General features: G+C 31.7%; 1 protein-coding gene across 1 annotated transcript; it reads left to right on the top strand.

Annotated features, from left to right (window-relative positions):
- Positions 1-11,208: 11,208 nt before the first annotated feature.
- Positions 11,209-14,690, top strand: LOC125851101 (dimethylallylcistransferase CPT1, chloroplastic). Its single transcript, XM_049530891.1, has 4 exons — positions 11,209-11,338; positions 11,437-11,771; positions 12,980-13,035; positions 14,213-14,690. The coding sequence occupies exons 1-4, from the start codon at positions 11,209-11,211 to the stop codon at positions 14,649-14,651; spliced, it is 960 nt and encodes a 319-aa protein (XP_049386848.1). The 3' UTR covers positions 14,652-14,690.
- Positions 14,691-14,923: the final 233 nt, after the last annotated feature.

The following is a 14,923-nucleotide window of genomic DNA, read 5'->3' as shown; positions in this document are numbered from 1 at the left end:
TTTGAAAGAAACAAAGAATTAAAATTAGATGGCTAGTTATTTATCCAATAGAAAAATAATTATCATAAATATTTATCAATCTAATACGGTGTTGGAACACTACCATAAATTTTAGTATGAATATTTTCATATAATTAATATTTTTTTCTCTCTAAAAATCAATGATACCGTTTTTTATTTTGTTTTTTCATTTGAAAGATACAAAGATTTAAAATTATATGGGTAGTTGTTTATCTAATAGAAAAGTAACTATCATAAATATTTGTCAAATTAATACGGTGTTGGTGCATTACCATAAATTTTAGGATAAATATTTTTAACTTATATATAATTAATATTTCATCTCACTAAAAACCAATGATACCATTTTTTATTTGAAAGATAGAAATAATTAAAATTATATGGATAGTCATTTATCCAACATAAAAATATCTATCATAAAAGTTTAATTACCCCTTGTTGATAGAATTATATGAAAATAAAAATAAATAATTTTTACTTGTAAATCCAATTGGTATATTATATTTTTACTAGCATTAAAAATAAAATAAAAAATCTCTATAGTAAGTATATAAATCAATTATTGATTTATAACTTCCTTGCACATTAAATTTATAAATATATTTATATTTTCAATTATTTATTTATAAGAACTTTGTATGCATAATGTAAATTTTGTCTACATTTAATATACTTCGTTATATATATTATGTCATAGAAAGTGTAAGCATAAAATTTTCATGATATGTTGGGTGGTAGTGATTTATTTTAATATATAAATAGTTTTCATGCTTTATTTTTGAAAAGCTAAATCACATGAACTTTCCTCAATATTTTAAGATATATTTTTATCTCATATTAATATGAGATGACTTTATAGTACTTTTTATGTAATGAATATCTAAATTGTATTTTTAATACTCAATTAATTTAATTAAATTTAGCTTTAAAATTAATCAAATTGAAGAAAAACAACAAAGTTTAGTGTAACACTAGTGGTACTTCTTACCACATAGGTGGAAGACACACGATTTTTAGCATTTATAATGCTATTAGTTAGAGCATTGGTAGAATAGAGTAATTACATATAGGTTGGGCATTGGGTAGTGGGCTAGGATTAAGTTAGTGCAATTAAGTAGAGTGGACTAGGATTATGTTAGTGCAATTAAGTAGAGTGGACTAGGATTATGTTAGTGCAATTAACATGTGCCTATGCGTATGGGGTGTCCTAAGTGTATGGGGTTCAAGAACAAAATAATTAATTAGGTAGGAGATACTAATTATTAATTAATATTGTCAAGAAAAAATCTTTTTTGTTAATTTTTACAAAAAAAAATCGGTATATTTTTTTTGTAAGAAAATTCCCAAGTAATTTACCTATGAAATATAAATCCCTAGGTAAATTACTTGGGGATTTTAAAATTTGCAGGAAATAATTACCTAGGAAGGTTTTACCATTGGATTTTTTTTGGTAGGAAAATCCGCAGGAAACTTAGTTTCTTGCGAATTTTCATATGTAATCCCTAGGAAAATCCCCATGTAATCCACATTTATCTTGTAGTAATTATACAATTCATTCTTTTGTGTATGTATATCGAAATATACATATTAATAGCCATAGTAAACATAAAGTTTGCTATGGACCGCAATTATACAAACTATAGTTATTGCATACAAATATGATTTTTATGTTTGCTAAACCTAAAATTTACTCTAAAAAAAACCTTTAGTTGACTAACTGAACTTAAAATACACTCCAGTCTACCACATGGCATATCAAGTGGTCTCAAACTCTAGTAGGAGTGTGAGACTCTTAATAAAATGTCAAAAGAAGTGTTGAAAACATCCCTAAAGTTGGCAAAAATTTGAGATTGTATTTCACTGATGTGGCAAGATCAAGGGTGTGTTTAAGTTCAATTAGTCAAGTAGAGAGTGTTTTTAATAGGGATAAGGATCTGAAAAATACGCCAACTTTGGTCAGATTTGCTGTTGCGATACTAAACTTTCATAAGGACCTATTACCTCCCTAGACTATTTAATTCTGTATTTTTTACCCTTGAACTATTTAATAGTGTATTTTAAAGGTATATATGTGCCCACGTGGACACATTACTATTTATAATTTTGCATTATTTTTTATGTCCACGTGGGCAAATATATATGTTTAAAATACGGTATTAAATAGTCTAGAGAGGTAATAGGTCCTCATGAAAGTTTAGTATCGCAATAGCAAATCCGACCAAAATTGGGGTATTTTTTAGACCCTTATTCCTTTTTAATATTGTCAATAATTTGGAGACAAACCTAATAATTCACACCAAATTGAAATTGGTGAGTTTAAAATTTTGACTTCCGTTTAGCCTATGAGCAAACCTTTAAAGTCAAATTAAAATTAAAAATTGTTGATTTTGAATCATGTTTATGAATCAAGCGAGATCAAAAGGTCAAAAAATCAACTGCCTCCCAAATAATTTTTATAAACTTGAGATGATTTGGAATTTTTTTCATCCAATAGTTATAGACTTTTCCAATGTCATGACAAATAAGTCCCTACTATTAAAAACTTGAGGCAAATTCCATCTTGTAATTTATGACTATAGTTATAGTTATCTTAGACCCTTAGCTGCGCTATAGTTAGACTTGATAACTATTAAAAAGTGTGTGACTCTTATATTCACATACGACGATTCAATAAAATTGATGATCTAGAAAGCTAGATCATGAAAAAATTGTAAAAATAATTGAAAAACAATAAGAATATTTTGAAATATCTCAACCCTACCACAAATTTGTACCAACCTTATAGATATGAGCTCTATGACACATGAAAAATACATTTATGGTAGGTAGTTAGGGGTGAATTAGAATTGAATTTTAAAGTGAAAAATCAATGGATATTGGATAATATCTTTTTCCTCTTTTTTTTACCACTAAAAGTGCATTCATTGTACACCAACACATTAAATAGAGTTTTATGACATCCTTTCCACATGCATGGTCCCTCATTTTCTTCCTCATTAATTAATAATTTCTCTGTCAAATAATACTTATTTATTATTGAATTTACATTACTTCTTAAGAAACTATAAATAGAGGGGTAATTTTACTATATCACCCTTTGAATATAATAAATGCAATGTCTTGAAAAATGTAATAGAGAAATGACTAATGAATGATAAGAATAAATTAGGAATTAAGTGTAAATTATCTATTGATTTCATAAAGTAAACAAGTATTGTTAAACATCCCAAAATAATATAGGAGACAACTATTATTGGACGGAGGTAGTAACATAATGACTTGGGAAGCATATCTATCTCCTTCAAGAAGTAGAAATCAAACTGTAAACATTTACATAACTTTAAACTAGAGTACTCCTAAAGAAATTTGAAAATCAAATTAAACAACAAAAGAAGTACTCTGCCACAATCAGGCCGGACCTAGAGGTAGTCGATGTTGTTCACCTGAATCCTCTCGATAAAAATATTTATTATATATATAAGATATTTTAAAAAAACATTGATGTCTATATATTGATTTTGAATCTTCTAAACGTAAGATTAGAGGTTGATTTAGTGGTTGAGGTGTTCAAAACTCATCTTGGGGTTCCAAGTTTAAATCTCAGTACAACTTTTTCTTTTCAACCTCCTTGAAAATTCTAAATTCACCCAGTGATCACAATCTTCTTTTTGTTTTTTTGATAATAATTGTCAGACTAAATCTTAGGCTGATGAACAAAAGTTACTAAGTTCACGTGAACTTCTAATCAGACATGCATCTAGGTTTGCCCGGCAACTAGGTGACACTTGTAGCTATAATTTCTCAACAATATATATAGATATATTTATTTATTGGAAAAAAGGACAAATATACCCTCGAATTATAGAGTGGGAGAAGGAGAAGAAATTAGGTTTTGGGAGTGAATTGATTTGGGAACTTTGAGTTATATTTTTCGGCGTGGGTATTATGTATTTGGGTGGGGTTTTCAAATTAATTCGGGTGGGGCTTTTAATTTTTGGTAGAAATTTAATAAATTCGGGTCAATGGATAGGATTAAGACATGTGTACCACCGTTAGTATAACGGGCATATACACTTTAAAATTTTGGACGGTAGGGATACTGATGTACTAAAAATATAACGAAATGTATATGCATACCACTTACGATAGTTCGGAGGTATATTTATCCCTTTTTCCCTTATTTATTTAGATATGTACTTGAGGGTATATAAATTGATGATATTTTGTTTTCCTTCCTTTAAATTAAAGTTGCCAACTCACTTTGTTATGTCATGAGGTGCATTTGACATTCTTTGGTCCCCTTTTCTGTTATTTCTGTATCCTACACTTGAGGGTAGTTATGATTAATATTATTATCTTAGGTCCTAAGGATAGTTTTATGATGTTATTGATCATTGCTAAAAAAAAATTATGGTTTTCGGTATGACTTTTACTATTATAGTTATTTATATACTTACTTTTTTGACATGTTTTTCTTGACACGAAGATCTATTAGAAATAGTCTTTTGATATTCATAAGATAGAGATAAGCAGCGTGCATATCATCCTTTTCAAATATTAGTTATGAAATTACAATAGATATATTGTTATTGTTATATGAGGATAGTTATGATATTCCTCTAAAGGAATATATCTAGACACTTTCTTCTTATAAATGGAAAATACTATTTGTGGTCCCTAAGTTAGTGGTAAATAATATTGTCACTCCCCGAGCCTACACTATGGGCGAGACCGGCACTCGAGAACCATTGATGGCCCCAAGCGAACCCTTAGCCTGACTTTCTTACTCAATGGAATGTCACGCTCCGAGTCTACATCCTGGACGTGGCCATCACTCGGAGACCATTGCTAGCCCCAAGCGAACCCTTGGCCTGACTACTTAACTCAGCGGAAGACTTAACTCAACACAATATAAGTTCATAAAACAGCTTAAATGATAAAATCTGGCCAAAATGGCAACTTATGTCTCAAAATAGAATATCTGTAAATACATAGATGAGAGACTCATAACTACTGTCTGACTATCTATGAAGCCTCTATAATACTGAGATGGATGTTGGGACAGACCCCACAACATCCTAATAAAGAAAACTAGGAAAAGCAAATAAAAGAGTCCTCTAGAATGCAAGGAGGCTCACCACTGACTCTGGAGTGCTCAACTAGATCAACTGCGCGCTGGATGCTGATCATGGTTACCTGCGTCTGCAGGCCAACTGACATCAGTACATTGAATGTACGAGTATGCGAGTTGGAATGCTAAACAACAACTTAAGCTTGAAAGGAGTAAGAAGGAACACTTACATTGGCTCTGTACAACTCATGAATAACTGAACTAAATATAAGCAATAAGACACATGCAATATATATATAAAGCTTGTAAAACAGTGTAAACAACTTAGTTCATTAAAGATAAAGCAATAACAAACTCAACTTTACTTCTATATAAAAGTAATATAACTTTTGTGGGAGATTCTTTAACCGACAACCACCACTATGAGCTCTAGCGATGGTACAACGTTTTACCTCACGTTGCCCAAGGACCATCCTATACCTCGTCGTGATATAGGACCTTACTTAACTTAGTGGATCCACTAGCTTAACTTACGTGATCATCTAAAAAGTATGACCCGTTAAATCCCATGTGGCAACATGGTTCTTATGGAGAGTTGAGTTAATATGAACTCGCGTCCCCAATTCGGTGCTCAATATTACTCCCAAAATATACTTTAGCTCATATATGGTTTAAACACCTCTTTATTTAGTTTGAGATAATTGCTCAAAGTTTAGCCCAAAGGCTCTCTTGGAATCGATGTTCCCTTTACTGAAAACTTGCCCAAAGGCTCTTTTGGAAATCATAGTTACTTTCTTGCTCAAATGTGAAAACATTTATAAACTTCTTTGGGAATACTTAGTTCCCTAATAACTTTTGAGAAATGAACGCAATTCTTTACTCTTTACTTTACTTGAAACTTGAGCCTTAAAACGAAGTTTAAACGTTTAATAAAGACTCTTGATGAAAACTTTAAGAAACTTTGCTTTGACTTGCTCCTTAACTTCTAGACTTGACTCTTAACTTCTTTGACTTTGTTCTTAACTTTCCTTGAATTGGATTATGGATTCAAGGCTCATGATCTCATGTTTATGGATGATTTCATGATGTTTAGATGTACCTTAGAGTGTTAGAATCAACTAGGAAACATAGGTACATCACTTACGAACTAGTACGAAGGGGTGGGGGAAGAATGGAGTGATCTGGCGTCCTTGGTGCTCTGAGAGGCGTGGGGAGCCAGAGCACAAACTTCAAAGCTAAAGTTGTGGCACTCTGGCTGGCGCGTCACCCGAGAGGTCAAACTTCAGACTCTAAAGTGGGGCGCTCTGAGAGGCGCGACGCCCCAACCCCTTGCCCAGCAAACTCCGATTTTTCTCCTTCGTTTTTCATCTCTAAACCCTCTAAACTTTTATGGTTCTTTCCCCAAACACTTAGGATCATTAGTGCCCTCAATACCCAATAGATTTAACTCAAAAAAATAACCCAGAAACATGAATCAATTCAGCAATGGGCATTCAACAATCAACTAACAAGAATTCAACAATGTTCTTCAAAAACTTCACTTCTTAACATGTAAACAACTCCAAATCGCTGAATTGAAACAAGTTGGTGTGTGGGTGAACTAACCCATCACCAAAAGATCTCACATACCTTAATAGGGATCACCCCCGACGAATTCCACTTCAAACGTTTGACGTTCTTGGCGAAATATTGGCTTTTCTCCCTTTCTTTCTTCTTTTCTCTTTTCTCCAAGCCCTAAGCGTATTCTAATTTTCCAAAACTAAATTAAGTTCTGTTTTTACCCCAATAAATCCCTAAAAACGAATTAGGAAATTAATTAGAGAAAAGACTACTTTGCCCTCCCCTAAATCCGGATTGAGACTTTCTCAATCCAACATCCCAATTTCCGAAAGGCATATCTCACTCATACCATGTCGAACTCGTGCAAACTCGGTGGCGTTGGAAAGATCTTCCCAAGGGCTTCCAAACCATATCAATAAATACTCCTAAATCATCCTGAGCTAGGAGTTATGGTTGTTTGAAAATGACCAAGACTCACTTTCTTAACTTACACAAAAATTTCCAGATTTCCACATGCTTTCCAAAAAATGATTATTCTCAGATTTTAAACTCTTTCTAGTCGTTTCTTGGTCCGAGATATTACACGGAAGACTTTACTCAAGATAAATACTTTTAATAATAGTACACTGAACTACTCAATAAATAACTGAGAATGTAATAAATAATATTCACTGCCAAAGTGGCAACTCAAGTCTCAACTTAATTGAAAAGGAAAAGTGAAGACTCATGAACTAACATCAACTAACTTTGTCTATGAAGCCTCTAAACTCTGAGGGATGTCGGGACAAGACCCCCGATCATCCTAACAACTGAAATAAGCAAGCAATAAAACAAAACATAACCAAAAGGGATCATTCGAAAAGTAAGGACGTTCACCTACTGACTCTGAGTGCTCAACTGGATCAACGATGTGCTGTATGTTGATCCTGGTTACCTGTGTCTGCATCATAAGAAGATGCAGGCCAAATGACATCAGTACATTGAATGTACGAGTATGCGAAAGAAATTCTAAAACAAGACATATGCTTGAAAGGAACAGAAAAACTTACATGGCTCAACTCCACTCAACTTAATTGAACTCATTTCAATATAAATGAGTACCACAATGAAATCTGAATTTATTACTTTAGATAAGGCCGGTGAAGAACCTGAATGGCTCCGAAATTTCTTAGAGGATATTTCATTCTGGCCCAAACCTGTGGGGACCTATTTGCATACATTGTGATAGTCAAGCAACAATAGATAGGGCAGGGAGCGTCATGTACAACGCGAAGTCTCGTCATATATGACGGAGACATAACACCGTAAGACAACTGTTCTCTAGTGGAATTATCACAATTGACTATGTGAAGTCAAGCGATAATGTGTCAGATCCACTAACGAAAGGCCTAGTGAGAGAGGCAGTTGAAAGATCATCTAAGGGAATGGGTTTACCGCTTAGGACAAGTCAGCATGGCGGTAACTCTATCTAGCAGACTGGAGATCCCAAGAGCTAGATTCAAGGAGAAAAATAAAGTTGTTGCTAACGGTTCAACATTGTCAATCAACTTAATCCATTCTCATGATGAAGACAATGTTCAGGAACAAGGTTAAAACATTAAGGTTTGTTAATGAGTTAATAAAGCTTAAAGTTTTTAATGATTTGCTAAGTTTGGCAGATTTGACCAAATAGTGTATCTACGCGATGACACAGTTAGAAATCACCTATGTGAGTGTGAAGTGTAAGCCGTTTCAAAGAGAATTTTTGTCAAAAGTCTATTCTCTATACACTCATGAAACCAAGAGGTGTTAATGGCTGAAACGAACACAACCTTAAGAACCATAAACGGTAAAGGGTTAATTGTGTGACTTATGGTTGTCTAGATATACACCAAAGCTCAACGGTTCAAAGATATCACATCTACCAATTGACCGAGTATATTCGACATATGTTCACTACGGAAAGGCCAAGGGGAAACCTACTTATCCAGATGCAATTGATCCTTGCTTGTAAAGTACACACTCGTCCGTGCATTCCTTTATGTTATGACCATTCCCCATTAATGTGGGGTATTGTTAGGTATAGCAAGAGTTAAATGGGAAATGGAGGGAAGATGAAAAGAGGAATTGGAAAAGATTCCTTTATGCTTTAAGAAAATGCATTTCTCCCTCATTGGTGGTGGAAAGAAAAATAGAAGTGTTTAAATAGAGAAACACTTCTATTAATTGTTAAAAGGGTCGGAAAGAGGGAACCCCCTCTCGCCTTCGTCATCGTCGCTCACTCGGCTTTGGCTTTGGAAAATGATCGATCGATAGATTAATTTTTGGACAAAGTTTTGTTTTAATTATTTATTTAATTTAATTAAATGGTCAAAACGTTTCAATTATTTAGTTAATTAACCGAAACATTCCGACCCGACTCAGATCTGCGCGCGACCTGTTTGATTTAAATACTTTTCCGTTTTATTTGAATTTCCCGCCGTTGGAGATGACTGTTCTGAAAGGTTGCAACTTTCAGGAACAACCATGACCATTTGAAAGGTTGCAAACTTCCATGAATGGTCGTGTGGATTCTAAAGGTTGCAACCTTTCGAAATCAGTTCCTCTTGGCTATAAATATCTGTAATTCTTCAGACTTTTTACTTACAAAAATTTCTAATTACTTCTTCTTCTTTTGCACAAATTTTCTTTGTGTACTTTACTGTCGTTGAGTGGCTCGCTGACACCAGCGTTTTGGGTATCAATACACTGGTGATTGAAATCATTCTATCTTGAGAGGACATATTCCAAATCAAACCTCAGATACTAGAGGGAAATAATTTCCTTAAGGGGACACTGTGCATTCAGTGGATTGATCTTCTTTCCATTTTGTTTTTCCAGATTCTGGTATGTTTTTACAAATTTTAGTTTTGTGAATTAAATTATGTTCTTTTGTTCTTCATTGGTTAATTAAACTTTGGTAACTTCGTGTTTCTGCAAAGTTTGTTGTAATCAGTAGTACTGTTTTAAACACATATTGTATAACAGAAAGAATCTCAATTATCCCACCACAATCCAATAAAAGTCATCAATATTTTAGACCTACAAATGTTTATGAATACAATCACACCTAAATCTCATACAAACATATTGCATCAAGATATTATCCACTAATACAAATGCCAAGAGAAATTGTAACCAACATAGAGATTTTCTCTCTTTTTTTTCACTATGAAACACAATTACAACCAATGTTTGAACTAAGATACACATAAATACACTCACTCTTTCAGTAATATGTATACGCCCATGTTAGGCTGATAAGTTGGCTTCTTGGGCTGCAGCCCAAGTTTAAGGTCATGATATGGGCCTGATCAACTAAGGCCCACAAAAAGATTCCATGTTCGATACGTATAAATATTTGGGAACCATGTTTGATGCGTATAAAAATTAATCTGACGTAAATATTCTATGCGTATATTTATTTAAAAAATATCCTATAGCACGTGATAATAAGGGAAGAAAAAGAGGAAACATGAATGCAGGAATAACGGACAAGTGTTCCAAAATTCATAAATATAATAAGAAGTTTTCATGAATTAAAGTCATTTACTTTATTATGCAATTTAATCCATCAAAAAGTCAAATTAATTAATTAGCATTGGACCACTGGTGATAATTAAGTGATGACATGAGCAGTTAGACACTAGGTAGTCGTACAATTTTATTTTATTTTTTAAATAAAGTTATTAACAAGAGTATATCAAAGTCAACTAGGAAATAGAGAGATGTCATGGTGATACAGAATTGTAACATTGTTTTTCAAATTACAACCTCATATGGAAGGTCATGTGACATTATAGATAATTTACATCAAATTGGAGTAAAGTGAAGAGCATTAAGTGAAAGGTTTATCCGTCCTTTAGTGGTATTATCAGTTATTTAGGAGACTGTTGATTTAGCAATTTTTAGTCTTTATCTATCTGATGATACACACTTAATAAAGCATAACACAAGTTCATAACTTACATTTTTGAACTCGGTGATGGCGTAGTCGAAGAAGTCAATCCACGAGGCTTGTAAAACCAATTCGAATAATTACTCTACCATTGAGCTTGTTAGTCATATGGTGTAGCAAAATGGTAGATTATCTCAAAAATAGCTTAATTACGCTTCATAGTTATAGTTTGCTAATTACGATTCGTAGCTACATGTTATAGGGAGGAGAGTGGCGAGCGAGATTGGGAGAGGGAAGAGAGAAGCGAGTGAGAGAGGGTAGAGAGGCGAATTGTATATGCATATCTATCAAAATAATTGTATATATGTAACTGGTATACATATGTATTTGTATATCTGGCGAGCGAGATTGGGAGAGGGAGGAGAGAGGAGAGCGAGATTGGGAGAGGGAGGAGAGAGGCGAGCGAGAGAGGGCAATAATTTGTATAATTCGCATCTTATTTGTATAATTGATTTGGTTCGAATTGCGGTTCGATATGATTTTTTAACCATAACCACGAACAAAGAGTCATACCATAATTCTATTTAAACACCACCTCCCTTGTTTCAGTTCACAATAAACTAAATTTGAGTAATAAATCATGAGCTTTTCATTAGTGTCCCAACACTTCATCTCATTGAAGAGCTCTTTGGGTCTTCAATGTTGGAAATCATCATCTCCATCTCTGATTTTACAACGAAATACATCAATATCCATGGGTGCATTCAAAGGTTAATTACTTATGGAAATTACTCCAGTAGTTTTTGTTCATACCTTATATACGTACATATAAAAAAATTCACTATTTAACTTAAGACTAATATTGTAGGTATGCATAAACTTCAAATCCTAAAGTCGCCTCTGACAGTGTCTACTCGTGGACTCAACAAGATTTCATGCTCACTCAACTTACAAACTGAAAAGCTTTGTGATGACGATAATGATAATGATGATCTCTATCTTGATGAAGAGCTTATGCCTAAACACATTGCTTTGATAATGGATGGTAATAGGAGATGGGCAAAGGCTAAGGGTTTAGAAGTATATGAAGGTCACAAACTTATTATTCCAAAATTAAAAGAGATTTGTCACATTTCTTCTAAATTGGGAATACAAGGTATCACTGCTTTTGCATTCTCTACTGAAAATTGGAAACGATCCAAGGTATGGATGAATGCATTTGCTTTGTACATTTTACTCTCTCTGTCCTAATTTATGTGATATTCGTACTTTGATTTTGAGAGTTAGATGAGTTATTCTTTTCCTGCATGTTCTTCATGTTTTTTAAAAATATTTTGAAATTGTTAATATGATGACTTGTACTTTTATGTCTTTTCATTTATGTAAATATTTTTATTTCAAAATAGTTAAACTATTTTAATTTTAAATAGTTACATTGGTGCAGGTTTAGTCCCTTTTGTTCTTTCCAATACATCAATGTACGTAAAAGACAAGACCCAATGTACAAAAAGATAATGTATAGTTGAAATATGTATAAAACAAAAGTGGAACTTTATCAATAACTTACTCGTATCTAACAGAAATTCATAGTTAATTCATCGTAAAATAAGATTAGCGACAAATTTCATTATTTAGCTACATAATTTATTTATCGATAAATTTTGTTTTTCCTTAGTAGTTTAGACAAATAATTCTCTTTTACCTGGCTACTAAAATCATCAAAAATTTTGAAAAATATGATCATAGTATTGATTACCTGAACTTCCACTTTGTTTCACTAAACTTATAAAAAGTGCTTCTAAGTGTATCTTCTCAAAAATATTTTTGGGGAAAAACTACTTTTTTTAGCTAGTCAATAGTTTATGCAACTGGATCCTTTAGCTAAAAAGAATTTGTTCAAACATTTTTTATTTTTAAATAAACATTTTTGACCTCCTAAAATCCTAATTACACAACTCTTAAAATTTGAATGATACCACAAAAAAAGAGATGGAGGGAGTATCATTATTTCTATGAGTAAAATTATTTTTATATATAGAGAGAGATTCAGATTTTTATACTAAACGTTGCTCAAGTATTTTGACGCATGAGGTGAAAAATGTAAATCTTTTTAGCTTCGAGAGAAATGTAATTTGTTTGTTTTATTTTAATTTGATATGAAGTTTAAGAAGTAATGAAGACTTTTAATTTTATAAAATCTTAAATTAAAAGTATGTCAAATATATTATCTTAAGAATGTAAGGCGGAAAGTTTGAATTAACGATTCGCTAAAAGAGGAAAAAAGACATTCCTTTTGAAATCAACTAAAACAGAAAGTAGGACAAATAAGTTTAGAAGAATGAATATAATTTATTGAATTTCTATTTGTGTTTCTTTTGTTCAAGCATATATAACCATTTGTTTTGGTGCAGGAGGAAGTTGATTTCTTGATGCAACTGTTCGAAGAATTCTTTGATGAATTTTCGAGGTAGTGATTTTTTAAAATTAAAATATAGGAATGTCACCAAAGGATAAAGAAAAAGGTAAAAAAAATCCCTTGAATAATGGAAATAAAAATGTTTTTAGTTAATAGTTTGGTCTAAAAATGTCTTCGTCAATAATTTGATCTAAAACACTCCTATTATTGCTTAATGAGTCAAAAATGCCATTTTTCTCAAATAAATATATTGTTTTTATTTATTTTTAAACACAATCTTTTTGTAATAATAATTTTTTTATTAGCAAATACTTATCCTTCTTCAATTCGAAAAAGATTAAAAAATAAAAATACTTTCTATCTTGTTAGTTTTTTTAATTGTTATTGAAATAAAATTAATGATGAGGTTATTATGATCTTATATATATGATCCATATTATCAATTAAACAAAGGTACATATAGTATTATATTTTGATTGATAAAATGAGATTAAGAAGAAAAATGCCTACTTAGTTCTTAGTTGAAGTAAATCTAAAAGAAAAAACAAGAATAAAAGTTCTTAAAAAGTAAATTTTTTATTATGAATAAAATGTGTTTAAAAAAATAAAAAAAAAAAAAATAAAAAATAATAAAAAATAAATTATTTTTTTTTTATATATATATATATATATATTTATTTATTTATTTACTAGGAAAAGGATATTTTCGACCCATTAAGGAATAATAGGGGCAGTTTTAGACCATATTATTGATGACAAAGACAATTTAAAACCAAACTATTAACTTGGATAATTTTTCTTCAATTTTACATAAACATTTTAAACTCTTTTCCATAATTAAAAACACAACTAAGCATCAATGGTCTAGTGGTAGAAATGTTCATATCATAGAAAGATAGGAGTTCAACTCAAATGGTGCATTTTATCGACTTCTTACGTAACTGTACAAGTGACGAAAAAAATTTCTACAAACATAGCTATATACACTGTTTATACATTGCAACAATTCATTTTTCAAAATAAGCTGATTTTTTTCAATGGTGATACTCAAATCTCCTCTAAATAGTTTTAAATTCTAGATATTTGCTCCTCTTGATATTTTGAGTCTTTTGATGTATTGACTCGAAGTGATTCACTTTTATAGCAGGTCAAATTTTAAAAATTAAATTACTTCTCAATATAAATATATAACATTGTTTTAATTTTTTCCATGGCCTTTTATGAATAGGTCTGGAGTACGAGTGTCTGTTATTGGTTGTAAATCCAACCTTCCAATGACATTACAAAAATGCATAGCATTAACAGAAGAGACTACAAAGGGCAACAAAGGACTTCACCTTGTGATTGCATTAAACTATGGTGGATATTATGACATATTGCAAGCAACAAAAAGCATTGCCAATAAAGTAATGAATGGTTTATTACATGTAGAAGATATCAACAAGAATTTATTTGAGCAAGAACTTGAAAGCAAGTGTCCAAATCCTGATTTACTTATAAGGACAGGAGGTGAACAAAGAGTTAGTAACTTTTTGTTGTGGCAATTAGCTTATACTGAATTCTACTTCACCAACACATTGTTTCCTGATTTTGGAGAGAAAGATCTTAAGGAGGCAATACTTAACTTTCAACAAAGGCATAGACGTTTTGGTGGACACACATATTGAGGAAGGAAAAAAGGTTTCTAGTATCTCTTGTTTTATGTGTTTTTTCTAAAATAATATATGTCGATATGTTAAATCTATTATGTATCGATTTGTTAGCTGGAAGAATAAACTTATCTACTTTGACTAAGACGTCAAATAATATTCTCATCGGGATCAATCTTCAATTAATAACTTTATTGGAGTAGATTTAGGATTCTCAAGGCCCAACTTCTTGAAGATTACTAGGGACATCAAGTTTAAACTCGCTCCTAGATCAGACAAAGCTTTTATCA

Source organism: Solanum stenotomum, unplaced genomic scaffold (genome assembly GCF_019186545.1).
Source record: "Solanum stenotomum isolate F172 unplaced genomic scaffold, ASM1918654v1 scaffold222, whole genome shotgun sequence".
In the NCBI taxonomy this organism is placed as follows: domain Eukaryota; kingdom Viridiplantae; phylum Streptophyta; class Magnoliopsida; order Solanales; family Solanaceae; genus Solanum; species Solanum stenotomum.
This window is presented reverse-complemented; position numbering and strand designations above follow the sequence as displayed.